Source organism: Cygnus atratus, chromosome Z (assembly GCF_013377495.2).
Source record: "Cygnus atratus isolate AKBS03 ecotype Queensland, Australia chromosome Z, CAtr_DNAZoo_HiC_assembly, whole genome shotgun sequence".
Lineage (NCBI taxonomy): Eukaryota > Metazoa > Chordata > Aves > Anseriformes > Anatidae > Cygnus > Cygnus atratus.
The window spans coordinates 18,622,130-18,637,673 of NC_066396.1; the positions used below are offsets into that span (position 1 = coordinate 18,622,130).

At 39.7% G+C, this 15,544-nt stretch overlaps 1 protein-coding gene across 2 annotated transcripts in view; it reads right to left on the reverse strand.

The window, feature by feature from the left end:
• The window catches only part of PLPP1 (phospholipid phosphatase 1), a 61,455-nt gene that overhangs the window by 34,227 nt on the left and 11,684 nt on the right, over nucleotides 1-15,544 (reverse strand). The window contains exon 2 of one of the 2 annotated variants that reach the window (XM_035553706.2): nucleotides 1,093-1,244. In XM_035553706.2, coding sequence (XP_035409599.1) covers nucleotides 1,093-1,244 — 152 coding nt within the window. Of the gene's footprint in view, nucleotides 1-1,092; nucleotides 1,245-12,104; nucleotides 12,260-15,544 lie in introns of both variants that reach the window. The other variant, XM_035553705.2, reaches the window with a different exon arrangement.

Sequence of the window (15,544 nt, forward strand, 5' to 3'; positions counted from 1 at the left end):
ACCCATGCCCAAGGGCACGCTCCTGCCACTTCTTGCATCAACACTGACACTTCTCGCATACTCTTCCAGAAGCCTTTTCACCCAAACTAGCACAAAGAAGAAAGCTATTTTCAACCAGGTTAAGGAATTCCAGTAGCTTATCCTGGTTCAGACAAGCCACTGCAGGTGGCAAAAGACAAAGCAAGAGTGGAACCTTCTGTCAATAAGGAGCTATCAGGTTGGCTCAGCTGACAGGGTGCAATTAAGTCTCAAGGATACAGAGGCACAAAATGCTTGAACCAATTTGACTAAGCTAGGGGCTGGGGTCAGAGGGAGATCCCAAACTGTCTCACTCCAGGCAACAAACACCGCTGGCAGTTGCAGAGGGATCTCTCCAGCCCTCTGACCAGATGTGAGGAGAAAGGAAGGGGGCGACAGTCCCCTTCCCCACAGAACACAGCTGAACCTCTTTAGGTGCAGCATCAAAGTGAAACCTAGAATTAATTCACACAACTGGACTCTGTTTTATCCTCACCTTCAGAGTAAGTTCAGGAAAAGACTCCCTAGCTACTTATTCTTTGTATTCTAAAGCTATGGTTGTGCTATGTTCTGATTTGAAGTCATAATATTTTGTTTTGTCTTATTCCAGAACTTTTTACCTCCAATGTATTTCCAATGGCTCTGTGGCAAATAGAAATATTGACTTAATAGGTTATGATAACTTGCCTTCTGAGTAGTAGCTCCCAGAAGAGGAAGGCTTTAGACAGACATTTAACATGAGTCTTATTCTTAACCAATAAAAACTTTCTTCATTTCCATACCTTACAAACTGTACAATTAAGTCACCTAAAAACCAAAATATGCCACTATAGTTCTGTGGTGTTCTTTTTCTGTTCTTCACTTATATTTGTTCGGCTTTAAATGAAAATTTTTTAGTTATCCTTACCAGAACACCATTTCTCCTGCTTTAGCAGCAAAGCTAAAGGCATTATTTTAAAGTTCGAGAAATCCTACAGAAAAATGTTTTATGTTTTAGAGATCTGTATTAACAGACTGTCCCTCCTTCCCACCCCCATTGAAATCAAATGCAATGAAAAAAAAAGTTTAACTTACAACAATTATACTGAAAGGAACAATTATTCCTGCTAACAACTTATAAGAAATGGTGTCCTCTTTGTATGGATACCGGATGGATTCGTCACTACAGAAAAATCCTCTCTGGAAGGGGATACGTCTTGAATTGAGAATTGCAAAAGGCAAGCCAGCTAGCAAAAAGGAATAAAAAAATACATTACAAAAGCAACATTTAAACTCTAGTGATTATTACACCCCCGCATTTCCAAGGAGCAGTGCATAAAGAGGAAGGGACATGCAGCAAGTCAGAAGGTTATGCGCTTTGTCCAAGGACTGCCTCGTCTTTGCAGCTCCCGGGAAAGACTGCTGAGCCACGTGCACAAGTTTGAGGAAGGAGAGAGAGGACAGGACTTCTTTCACCTTCACGTTTGTGGCACGTGAAGCATGAAAGCATTCCGAAACCATGACTGAGTAAACAGTTTAGCGACAGCCACCAAGTTGCTCAATTTGCTGCCACTGCCACAATTACCCACTATTCCTTTACATTGCAGTGAGCAGCCGCTGTCCCTTTATACCTTCTCCGTCCAGCTTCAGAAAGCAGGAGAGCAGAAACTGCATTTGATGAAAGCAGAAAAGGGGTGCTCCTCAGGGAGCGCAAGTGTAGAGGGAGTTTTTAGGAAGGAGCAGGGGAAGGATGACAATGTGTGCATGCAGCCTCCTCACTCCAGGCACACTGGTTAGGTCCCAGGAACAACGTGGTCACTGCACACGCTCAGCAGCCTTGGGACTTGGAGGTTTTATTCCCATTTTCCATTAAAAGAAGTTTGTCATCTTAAGCACAAGATGAAGGTGCACCATGGACTGTGTACCAAGAGACCTTCACCACTAATTGAAGCTAGGCATTTGAATGGCAGAGTTTAAAAGAAGTTCGAAAGAGGATATAAACAAAGATTTTTAAACCCTGATCCTCTGTCTGAGGCACACAAACAGATTGCAGGCACTGCTCCTACAGGGATGAATAACCTCAGAAGGCAGCTACTGTACAGAAGAAGAGAGATGGGAGACTACCAAGAACCTTCAATAAGTCTTCTTCAACTTAGGGATTTACAAGTGCTGAAGAGAGCTTGATTTTGTGCTCGAAATTCATCACATACAAGACGCATACCAGTCTGGAGATGGACAAAACAAGTAATTCTGGGGGAAGACCCTCCTTATCTACCAGTAAGGGATCACAAGGATGAAAAACAGGCTCCTTCCTGCCTGCCAGAGAGGTGCCACTGATCACACACCTCTCCTCAGAACCTCTGTGTCAGGGCACAGCCCAACTATTCCTTCCTACATACATACCAGCCACCCCCAGGTAAGTGTCTACAAACAAAAATATAGAGAGAACAGAGATGACAACACTGATATAGGGGAGAAAAAAAAATACCAATCAAATAGTGCAAAAAATTAGTGAGTAGGGAGGGAGTGGAGCTCAGAGTTATAGTCAGGCTTTACACAAATAAAAGAGAACACATTGGATACTTTCTCAAACTCCTTCCCCCTTTAATCTCCACTCAGGAAGCCCTCCAAATGAAGTCCAACTCATGGTCCAGACACAGATGAGGAACACAGTGGTTACACCAATGATTCGCTACAGTTTTTGCTGTTTACATCACACAGAAATGACTTTTAAACAAATGCTTCAGTTTCAAAACTGACAAGGGAGAATGAATGACAAACCAATGACTCATAAGGTGAAAACTTCCTTGAGGCAATGTCTGAGTGTGACGCAGTGCTGGGACACAGCTGAGTGGTTCAGGGCTTGTTGTAGTGCCCATCGCACAGAATCAAACGTGTTCTGTACTGCTGCAGTTAAACAAATCAAAGCTTCCTGCCACTTCCAGGGACGAGAAGAAACCCTGTCATTGTGAAGAGGAGTTATTTCCAGATCCATGCCTGTGGGACTACAACTGATCTGGCGCTGGAAGCCATCCAGGCACACCAACGGAGCAGAGAAGGGACAGCAGGATGGGCTGAGAGCCAAGCCAGAGCCTCTCCAAAACACTGAGCCATTCAAACACCAGCCAGCACACTGCCCTGGGAGCTGGGCTGTGCAGGACGGTGCAAGAACAGCCTTTCTACCAGGGGAAAAAAAAGAAAACATAAGCCACTACTGTTCCTTGATCCTAATAGTAAGGATAGAGAGCAGGGATTTGGAAGACATCACAACCCAGCTCTCGCTTCTGCCTTCCTCCATGGTGGTGTTACAACAGCATGCCTGTACATCAGCTGTAGGTTAGTATTTAGCTACCTTGGGCAAGGGAGGAGGCAGAAGTAGTGTGCAGCCATGAGGGAAGGTGCTGCTTGTCAACATGAGGCTATGATGTACTTCCAACACCACTTATTCTATAGAAGTGTGATGGAACAGGGAATGATTTTGCCCTACACACATACTAACAAAAAGATTCAAGACTTAGATTTTAAGATTTAAGGAAAAAATTGATTATTTATTTATTTTACAGATTTACTCTTTCAAAGTTGTTAGTTCCAATCATCCCAGTAAAGCAGTTACTCACAAAATTAGGTTCAGCCTAAAAACACAAATCACAGAATCCAAGAAGAGTTGAGGTCGGCAGGGACCTCTGGGTCCATTCAGCCCAACCCCTGCTCCAGCAGGGACACCCAGAGCAGGTTGCCCAGGATCACGTCTGGGCAGCTACCAAAACCTAACATCCCTGCTATCCTAGTCAGGTGTTGTCACTGGCATCATGTCACCATCTCTGTATAATCTCTTTTAAAGACCTGCTTTATGATTAATGGCATGAAGACGGCTTATTCCCATTTCCTCCTACCCCTACCTTACTGTTCCAAATTTGCAAGGGTGAGAAGGAGGCAAGCTTCCAGAGGGCTCAGGTTATGTTTTTAAAATGTTTTTTCTTGCAAAGAGAAGTTGTTTGAAATGTGTGCTCACTCTTCAGCAGTACTGAGATTATGCTCTAATTAGTCTGTAATTGCTTGCAACATTGTCCTACATCAAGAGCATACAAACAGAATAGTTAAGTAAACAACAAACTTTGTGTTTGCTTTGCATTTTAAGCTACTAGGAAACAACTAAAATAAGTTAGAGCGCCCTCTTTCATAGCTTCTTTCCATCACTCGAGTGCCTCAGGTGCATCTTCATTTGTCTGATGTTCCACTGCTTTAGTTTGTTAGACCAAGAGAGTAGTGTAATAAAGCAATGAAGAGCATGGTCGAAGAACTTCCATTTCACCCTAGCGCTCAAAACTTCTCTCCAGGCTTAAAAGAGAGAAGCATTCTGATCTTTGTGAACTATAATCCTTCAAGCAATATTACTGAGACAACATATAAAGTATTACGCAGCCATTTGTGTCTAGCAGTGGACTACTGAAAGACCAGAACTAGGTATTAAAATACAGAATGAGTTGTTCCATGGAGCTTTGAGAAAAGTACTACACCTACACCTGAAGGCCACTTAGTATGGGGAAGAATATCCATTAATTATGAGAGTCATAAACAGTTTCCAGAAGTCATAACCGGTAACGCTCAAGTAAGAAAGCCAGTAACACTTAAGTAAGAAAGCATCATTTCATTGAGACAGTCTTAAAAAGTTTGATATTTACCTACAGTTAATTCAAAGAGCTATGCTTTGTAACATAATACTGTTAAAAATTTTATACAGTTAGTTTCATAAAGTATTTTTTCTAGTTTCTTCCAACCGTAACTGATTAAAGAAATGATTGCAACAGACCTATCTTCTTGTTCTGAGCATGTCTCAATGCTGAAAGGAGACATGTTCCATTAAAAGCTGGGGCAGAAATTTTAATTTCCAAAAGCCAGCTTACTGGAAGTTTTATCAGATTGATGTAATGCTATCAAACCAAAACCTTCAGTCAACAGAACTACATTTGTGATTTACCATTTGCTCAGTCCAAGGTAGTTGCTAATCAGTAACCAAAAAGACATCAAGAACCAGTAAAGCACTCTCCAGGGTCTATAGCTACTCCCTCAAAACACACTCCAGACAGCAGGTTTAATTTGCTTCTTTCAAATACACATTGATTGGTTTCACTATTAGCTGGTTTAAAGGAGAAGAGAGCAAAGGAGAAATCAAACTAGAAAGACAACCACCCATTTCTGGCAAGCAAAACCATTAAGAAAATGCACCGTAACTGAAGGTTTTGCTCTGTTTTATATGACTGAGTTTGATTTTTGAAAAAATAAACAAATCCCATGTAAACAAGCCTGACACTTAGATTGAAATCCTTTCACACATATACCTTTAGTACTTCTGCAGTGTAAGTACACCACCCTGCAAGATAACACAAAGACAGGGAGAAAGTACACAGTTCAGCTTTCATACACGCACAAAAACAAGCAACACTACTGGCATAAGGGCTGCACGAGACAAACCCTCTTACTGTAATAAGTACAAAGCTAGTTAGCCCTGTATTTGTGATAGACTTTTTTTTTAAAACTCTGAAAGATATCAGTTCAGAGGACAGGAATAGGAAGATTGCTACCATGATGCAAAAGCTAAGTATGATAACTCCCATATAGGAGGACTAGACATGACTGAAGGTTAAGTGATACTGTCTTCATAATGGCACAACTATCATTAGTGTCAAGGTTGGATAACCGATGTTACAGAAGTTTAGAGCTGTTGTAGGATAAACCTACCTAGACATGAGATTTATCCACTTAGTCTACAAGTTATTTCTCAAGGAAAAGTAGTAAAAATTTCAACAGCAGATCACTGGGGCAAAGGTGGTGAACCCTACATCTTGCACAATCACACTGCCACACAGCGTTAAAAGAAAGGCCCTGCTTTTTCTACAAATATCTATTTCCCCCTAACCAAGCTACAATTTCAAAGGGCAGAGTCTGGCAAACAAAAGAGGAGAATTACTAAAAATCACTTGGACTCAGTTTTACATGAAAGTAAAAAAAAATAATTGGACTTGTCTCCTAAGTAAGTAGAGATGGCAAAGGGTCCTTAAAGGCTGTCTACTGAATATTTCTCAAATGACAATACCAAAATATCAAAAAGCATCCCTGGTGTGTACTTGTAAAAGTTTACAAGTCAACTGCAGCAGGGTGAAGAAATTGCCTAAAGGGAAAATGACAACAGGTATGTTAAGAGGTTGGGAAAAGGTTACTGGCAGGGTAATCTCAGGGATCAAGTCACAGAGCTAACGCTATGCAGTGTATAATTTATTAATGATTCTGGCATAACTAGCAGATGTACTGCTGACAAAGCTGGCAACTCTGACACAGTAGAAGATCAAGGTCATCCAGTTTTGCCTGCAAAACCACTTTAAGGACAAGAGAGATGGAGATTTGTCCATTAATGAGTTCAGAGTAATGCACTTGCAGGTTAAGCTGCTCGGATGAGCTGGGAGCTTGTCATTTCAGCATACAAGAGGGGAAAAATTGTTTCCTATAGCTGTTGTGCATCAATATAATAGAGCAGCCGTTAGACAGGTCTTTTCCAAAGGCACCAGCACTTCTTCATAGAGCTAAAAGCTGACCATTACCATACAGGTTGAAAGAGAACATCACATTACGATTGCACAGAGTTATCCTTCCTACTCTCCTCAGGAAGAACATCACATTCATCTACACTGTATTTCAGTAGCCATATTGCTGTCCTGTCTTGACCCCTCAGGTTGTCTGCAATAATTCCTAATATTTTGGTGAAGTGATCATTTGGACCTATGGATCTAAAAAAGATTGTTTTGTAGGTTGGTTGGTTTATGTTGCCTTATTTTTTAAATGCTGTTTTTTGTCTGAGAACTTCACCGTCCTCCTCGTCTCATTTCCAATGATTAATTGATCAACCACTGATACAGACCTCCTTAATACCAGAAGAAAAGAGGTGTAATAATGGGATTAGGAGAACAGAGGTGGTTGACACCAGGAAACAATGAACACATTTCAGACAAAATAGATTTATACCTCAGTGCTTCACTAGTGGGTAGCAATAATCTAGAAAGACAAAGTTAAGACTTTTCTTGAAGAGCTGAGAGAATAGTAGACAGCAAAGCCATCACCACTTTCAACCTATTAGCTAATGCCAACTTCATTAGTACTGCTTTAAACTAGGAAAGATCTAGACTTCATATGAAAAAAGCATAAACGGTATTTTGAGATTAAGTCTTCTTACACCGGAAATTGAAGACAGTCAAGACAGAAGTCAGAAGTTAATGCTTCCCCTGCATATTCTGTAGAGATCTGCTACTAAGTTCATCAGCAAAAACATTCATAGCATTTATCTGTACAACACTAGAAAACCTGCCTGGAAATATTCATTTTGCAATGACTTAGTTGAAACTTCTGAGACTTTGTTATTACTCCATATAGTTGCATTCTGTGGAGGCTTGTACCAGTATCTCACAGCTCTTTACAGATAGTTAGACTTTTGCTTCTGTTTTTCAATATTAGAACAGCTCCGCTTTCCATTTCTTTAAAGAACTTTAAAGTTCATGAGAGCACCTAGGAAGAGCCATCAATCTTCGGCTCACCTAGAGCAACTGCTGCTTTTTGTCGTTCCATTTTCTCCAGGAAAAAAAGCTGTGTAAGCAATTTACTGCCTAAGGCAGAGCAAATGAAGGTGTGATCAGGTGAGCCACAGGACAGAAGACAGACTGCTCTTTAAATAAGAGTAATTTAAGCAAAAGTCACAATTCTCTCTCCCTACATTTCCCCCTACTCCTTTTTACTCCTTTCATATGTTTTGTCAACTAAAACCTTGAAGAACAGCTCAAACACACTGACAGCTTGGCCTTCTCATAGTTGTGACCAAGCTTCACCTACAATTTTAAAAACTCTTGCCTGAAGCTCTGTCTACTATTAGGCTGCCAATTATTTTACTCTGGTTCTTACATGGCACCTTCATCACTGTATTAATAATCGCATCTGAAGGATTGAGAAAAGAAGTACAACCCAAAGTCTACACACTTAATAAGCAAGCTGCCACAATTTAAGATTTGCATCTGGTACAGGTGACTCATTCAAGCGCAGAATTGCAGTTGGTGCTCCTCTGATATTTTTGCATCCAACTCCAAATGAGCTCTGCAGGGCAGCCTTGCAACAGAAGGGGCTGAAGCTGGTGCAGAGGCTCAGAAGTGGCAGGTGTTGCATCCAATCTCACCTAAGGATTACTGATCTTCTAATCAAAGATCATCACCCTACAACATTACCCCTTCACACAGGGTTATTATGCTGGCTTTAAGCAGAGTATTCCTCAGAATAAGCATGGTTTCAAAGGCAATACTCATCACGAGTATAGAAGGTGAACAGTTAGTGTCAAGCAGAACTCATACCAGAATATGAAATTCATCAGCACTGCCCAAAAAGGTTTCCAATGCAATGGAAACTATGAGAATAACACATCGTTTTCCTATTTGAAAGGTTTTGCATAGAAGAGAAACTCTTTTGTTTAATAAATAATAAATCTATTAGTTTTAATAACCAGAGACCTAAAAATGAGGTTAAGGGATGCTAATGTGCACTCTAGTGTCAGAACGAAATTTAATTTCAATCAGTTGCAAAAGTATCAGTAGTGGGCCATAAAAAAGTTATGACATAGCAGCAAAAAACAAAATGCGTACCTCTACCAATCCGAGTCTTAGAACAGCTTAATTTCAGTTCCCTGCTTTATTAGTCTTTACCACAGTTGTAACTACATTTGTCCCTTGAGAAACATGAGTTAGCCCAGTAAGTGCTTATATCATTAATCAAATAGGAGCTTTCAATTGAAGTTTCACTAGAAAATGGATCCCTTTCACAATCACGGCAAAGAAGTTTCACTTCTTTTGTCAGAAAAGAAATCAATAGGTGGCCTATAAAGTATAGTTCTAGTTTGTAGGAAGGAAAACTTACAGCCAGATACTGATGCATATGGTGGAAGGACGTATTTCTGAAAACATTAAGCCTAATTGGTCAAAGAAACAAAACTAAGCGGGTTCCTTTTGGAAAGGCTTTGTGATACTGAAGACATCAACCTTTGCCAAACCAAAGACTTTGTTCTGTTTTATGAAGTAAAAGACAAAGTGATGTGGCAGGGGGCACCGGAATTAGGTGATCTTTAAGGTCCCTTCCAATCCAAACCATTCTATGACATAATGTAATTGTACGTCTTCAAGGAGGAGAAGTTGAGTTCCACAGACCCGTGATATTCCTTTCACTCAAAGAAAGGAATCCCAAGCAGTGGATTTAAGAAAAGCTGCACGAGTGCCCCTGAAAGCAGTGGGTCTAAGAAGAATGAGGACTGGGAGAAGAGAAAATTGATTTGTAGGTCAAGTCACCAGAAAAGACCAACTGAATGGAGCACACGCAAATAGGCATGGTTAGATCTTGCCACAAGATTGTTTCTTTTATGTAAAACTTCTTAACTTCTAGACTTCTTAACAATGGAATATCTATACCTTACTCATTATTGTACGTTCTGTGGGTTTTTTTTTTTTGGTTGTTGGGTTCCACACACACACACCTTTGAAGTTACTTTATGTTCCACTACAGGCCTATCCTACCAACTGAACCAGACAAGACCTTTCATTATTATTATGCAGAAAGATGTTGAGGCCATTTCTTACTGGACTCTGAATACAAGCAATCTTTTAGTGCAGCAAGGAACATACTCATATTTCAAGCATTTCTGCTGAGATTTCATGAGGCTTTGGGGGCTAAAGACTAGATAACTGGATCAGGGACACCTCTACATTGTTGAATGCTAAGGGAAAGGGCTATAACCACTCTACTACTCAATTAACCATTCATTTTTCACATTTCAGATATGTTTCCCTTTACTTCCCTCAACTTCTTACCACAAGTTCTTCTTTCTTGTGAAGAGAAAAAGCTGAGGTTAAGTCCAACTTAGGAACAAGAGTCTAATATGAGAAAAAAGTTTGCACAGAAGACCTACTTATCAACTTTTCTTTGCACAGTACTAGACCCTACTTTTAGCATCAACTCCTTCATTAAAAAACCTGGTCCTTCCACAACAGTCTTATCTCAAGATAACATTTTGACTAGATGTGGGATAATCAGAGCTACTGTTCAATCAGCTTTCATAAGCCAGCTTTGTCCCTGTTGAAGACATTGATTCAAACATACCACTTCCAAAAGCTTTAGCTGCCCTGAAAACAAGTCTCAAGCCTTCATTGAGACAGTTCAGAGCAAGAATCAGTCTGGATATCTGATTCTCCTGTTCTCAACCTCATCAACTTTCTTCTTTCATTCCGACTAAAAGCAAGATTGAAGTTAGAAAGCATTCAGCTGGAATCCACTTAAAATTCAGTAATTGATAAAAAACTAGATCTTTTGCTCCCTAGTTCTATATCTCACCCTAAACCTCAAGTTTTCAGTAAGCACAAAGGCTACTTTTCACCTTTTGCGAGGGGCTGAAGAACTGCCTACAGACATCTCCAGAATTGTTTCCACAACCCTATTCTCCTCCCCTTCCAAGTTTCAGCAGTGAAGTAAAATTACAATTTAAATATCCATTGTTTTGACAGGGTCCTAGCAGTTTCAGAGGCAGATTCTTTTTTACTCAGTGCAGAGCAGTTTAATTTTGCTTTTATCCTACAGTAACTTCCATCATTCTCAGAAGGAGGTGTTTTACAAGGAGCTCATCAGCTACAGAACTTGTAAGCATCACAAACTTAATCCAAGCCAACTAATAGGCATCAGTTAAGACTGCTTGCATTAGTAGACCAACACTTAAGAGAACAAGGTGGGCGAATCTAAAACCAGGACTAATAAAGCCAGTTAGGGTACTGTGTTACCTACGCACAGCAGTAATATACATCTACTACAATGACTGCCTTTCCTTCACTAGGTTATGGGAAACCTGTGTTACTTTATGGTTTGTAAAATGTTCAAATTGAAACAGAACCGATCTGGATAACAGGTATTGTTGTTGCAAACCTACAAATGCTTTAGATTTTGACAGTCATTCTCCCCCTTCCCCCCCCCCCCGCCAAAAAAAACAAACCATAGGCCAGAAATGATGGATACAATTATATATTCTAATTCCCTGCACCAAGGCACTAGAAGTTTGCTGTGCAAATCCTACAAATGTACATAAAAGCACTGAACTGAAAAGCTTCAGACAACTATTTTCCTCAAAAACTGAACTAAATACTAATGGTAACAATTATTGTGTTGACCTTACTTTTATTGCAGAGGAATAACAAACCTCTAACAAACAAACATTTAAAGCAAAATTTGAGTAAAAAAGCACATGTACAGGTTCCACAGATACCTGGTGACTTGTTTTAAATGGCTACTTCTACCTTCTAATCAGTTTAATACGTGCAGAGACAAGATGAAACTTCAGGCCAGACTACTCTGAATAGTTAGATTTTGGTTCTCTAAACCAGCTCAAACCTTACTAAAATTTGGATACAATCAGGCTTATAATATTGTTAGAAGAACTACCGCAGAGTTAAATTCTTCTTTATTAAAATCATGTGGTCTTGAAAACAGGGCCTCTTTTCTGCAAGCATCTGGATTTTCAGCCTCTGTATCCCATTTTTAAAGGTTTAAGGAATCATTACACTTTTTAAACAACAAAAAAACGAGTTCAAATTAGACTTATTTCTGTAGAAAACATACAGAACCAACACTTGCTAATTACAGGTTTGTATGCTCTGCTAAAGTGGAAGTCTTATCACAAATACTTATCAGAGTAACCCATTCTGAACAGAAGACAGATTTATTTCGTAGCATTTTGGAAGCCTGTAGTGTTTTTCTCCCCAAAGATAACAATCTAGGCTCACTAAAATGCAGCAAATTCTCATCTCCAATTTTTCTGTTCCTGAAGCAAATAAGATTAGAGACACTGCTAGTTAGAAATTAGCTCCAGATTTTCTGTGCAAACAAAGTAGCCAACTGCACCTTTCACATGTATATGCCTATATATACATATGGGATTTTGCCTTTATAACCTCTCCTACTGGCTTCAGCTCAGTCACAGTTCTGTAATCCTAGAAGGCATACATTTTACTCCCATCACCAAAGCTCCCTATATATTAGCTACTTACAGAGAAAATGGGCAGGGTGAACCCCACTGTGTAGAGGACAGTGGATGTGATGGTACTGTCATGGAACGGATACTTGATGCTGTCATCATTACAGAAAAAGCCTCTCTGATACGGTTTTATTTTGGCCAAGTTTAGAACACCAAGGGGTAAGCCAGCTGTTGGGGGAAGGAAAACAAAAAACAAAAAAAAAGAAATACATATGGTTAAATCAAAAAAAAAACATTCTTAAACATGCATGGAAGAAACTACCAAACATGCAAAACTCAAGTTTCCCAGGTCAGAGCAAGTTATCATGCAACATACACACTTAGAAAACCATTTTTACAGAATTTTTATATATCTGTTTCAGAAAGACTTTGATGTTACCCCACCAGATAGAGAAGTTAAGCATAGAACTCTAAGTCCTTTCATCAGGCAGAGTTGCCACACACACTGAACCGAGATTATGCTTAAGAACAGCATTTGCCACTCACATGACCAGCTAGTTAGTGGCCTTCTGTGCCCTTTTGTGCTCTCTCCACCCCATGACATTGGCTCATATCTGAATTACCAGCCTTGTTCTACACACTAATCTGGTCAGTGTTTACAGAAAACAAGGGCAAAAAAGATACATTTCTTTTGAGTAGGGAAGATTTCATGCAAGTATTTTTCCATGCAGGTAAGGAGAGCGAGAGAACTTCAGAGACACCAGCAGGAAACATGGACACTTGGAATAGACTGCATCTAGCAGCAATGAGGTTTTTCATTTTACAAATTGCATTTACATGAATTTGGTACACTTTAGAAGACTTCTGCATGCAAATAACAAAAAGTTTTAACATGAAAACAGAGACTCAGTTCTAAATGACAGCTCTCTAAACTTACACTGTACGTATAACACATTAACTTATTTCCTCTTCAAAGTTCACTTCCAGTACACTAGCAGTCATACCCTAAAGAAGCCATCAAGATGTCTGAAAGATACATTTGTCTGGACTTTATTTCTGTCAGAGTGAGAATTAGCTGGAGAATAGTCTTTGCAGGAGCAGTCAGCTTAAGAAACTCAAGTTTGCCATTTTACTTCCTAATTTCCCCCTTTCCTTCAGTCCTCTGAAGAAGTGGATCACCAGTGGATAATTAAGTGGATAACTGTAAAAAGCCCAAACCAAAAAAGATAAACTTTTGTTTAAAACAAGATAGAAGAGGTAAACTAAACTTTGCATGTTATGTGAATGGTGGGGAAAATACAGATGTGTATATGGACACCCTACATGTAAATTAGAAGTGCAACTACTGAAGCAGCAAAAGACCACTTGTGATATAAACAAGCCTCAGAACAAAAACACTTCAAGACATACACTTCAGTAGAGTCTGCTTTGGTTTTGGTGACACTTGTTAAGACAACTGTATCAGGCAAGTCACTTCTTACAGGGCTTTTAAATAAATTTATTCCTATATGCTTCATTAGGAGGAAAGGCATCAAGAGTGGAGAAATTTGTTCCACAAAGCATCTGAAATCCTAAGGACTGTTACACTTTACCTGAAAGGCGGAGACCCTGATGTAGCAAATCACTTCAGCAAATGCTTAACATCTCATAAAGTGAAACTACCCAAAAATGCAAATGGAAGCACTTCTTGAACTTGAAGCACCAGCCTTTTGGCGAAGTATGACGCTATACCTTCAAATCAATTGCATCTGGAGCTCTCTCCCTCTTCTGCTATAACAGAAGAGAAAGAAGTAGTCCAAGCAGACTCAGCCCTTTGAACATGAAGGAAGTCATACTGAAGAACTCAAAAGTTCACTCAGATTGGATCAAAGGAGATTGCTGCATGGCAGTCTGGAGCCAATTTTCAGCTCTCCGAAGCCATGGCAAGATTCCACTAATGTAAGTCAGAGCCCACGTTTCCTGTCCTCGTCTCTGTCACTCCGTACCCAGAACCAGGTAATGGTTTTACCGACTCGCTGTCCTATTTGATGCAGTCCTATCTTCTCAAATAGGTTGCACCAAAATACCACCAAACAGGTCGTGTGCAGAAATATCACATCCTCATGGTCTATTTAAGCAGCAGCTTGTGGTCATCAGAAACTGACTACTTAAGACACAAATACACGTTTTGCAAGAAAAGCTGCTACAGCTTAACACCAAGAAGGAGATACTCCTTCTTAACCACACAATTTCTGTCCATTACGTTTCTGGATCAACCTTTTTTTAAGCCTATATTGTCAGCTTTTTACAATATTTTTTTTGCTTGGGTTTTGTTTCTGGGTGTTTGGGTTTAGGTTCATTAAGACAGGCTATTTCCTTTTTGCCAGCTGCCAAAATATGTTCTCCAAGTGCTCTCATCAGAATCTAGAAGACCCTCCAGCAGAGCTCACTTACAAACATGGCAGGATTCCTTGCTCACCGATTCCAGGTTTCTTGCCACCAGTGCTCACAGTTCTACAGTTCTGTGTCATGGTGGTTTGCTTGTTTTTTTTTTGTTTTGTTTTTTTTTTTTAAGAAAAACATCTTTAGGAATTGGAGGAGAACCGCTATGTGCGTGTACATGAAAAAGAAGGGACCTTAACATTTTGACAAGTAGTGTTTTAAGCCTTCCAGCAAAACAAACTTTTCTTTTGAATAGTTTCTTTTTGTTGTTGTTGTGTAATTGCAGTAGGAGAGAATTACTCACTCTGTAACCTAGTTAAGACAGAAGCTTGAGGGCTTTTTATTGTTTAGTTTTTTTCCAATTAAGGAGAATTCCTGACAGTGTTATTCATTTTTATTGAGCTAAGAGAAACTCAGTTTTCATTAAACTACAAGGAAAGGAGCTCAAAATTCAGCTTTCTTTTTGTCCGACTAAATAACCTTCTTTATGTTAATTCTGTTTGTAAGAACTAGTTTGTCAGAACTACTTTTGCATAACAAAGTCATCCAAATTTTTCTGATTCCCCTACATTTAACCATTCCTTCTTACATTTGTAGGTTTGCATATTGGTTAAATCAAAGTGATTCAGTTGCATTATTAAAAGTGTTTTTAAGTACTACATAAACTATGTCATCTAGAGTTGACATTAAGAAATAACTTCTTATTTTCGGCCAGGAAACACTGGGAAGTGGCAGGGTGGGGAGGAAGAGCAGCAAACGAAGGGGACAGTTTCACATAGGTGACTGCAAAATTTGTTTGTGCAGTCTAGACCAAAAGAACATGAGGAACTCTAAGCTGGGTGGGCTTTCTACACTAACTGCCAGTTTTCATTTCTTACGTTACTGTTACAATAGATACTGCAATCTAAATGATGCCCTGCTTTCCAGCAGTAGAGCGGCCAACTTCGGGAAGCAGAGCTTAGTTGAAAGTTAACCTTCGCCAAAGAAATAGCAGCATTTTTCCCATTGCTCATTCTAAAGGGCGGGAAGACACCACTTGGTACACATAGGGAGAGAGCCCTGAAGTTTCCACAACAGAAACAAACAGTGTAC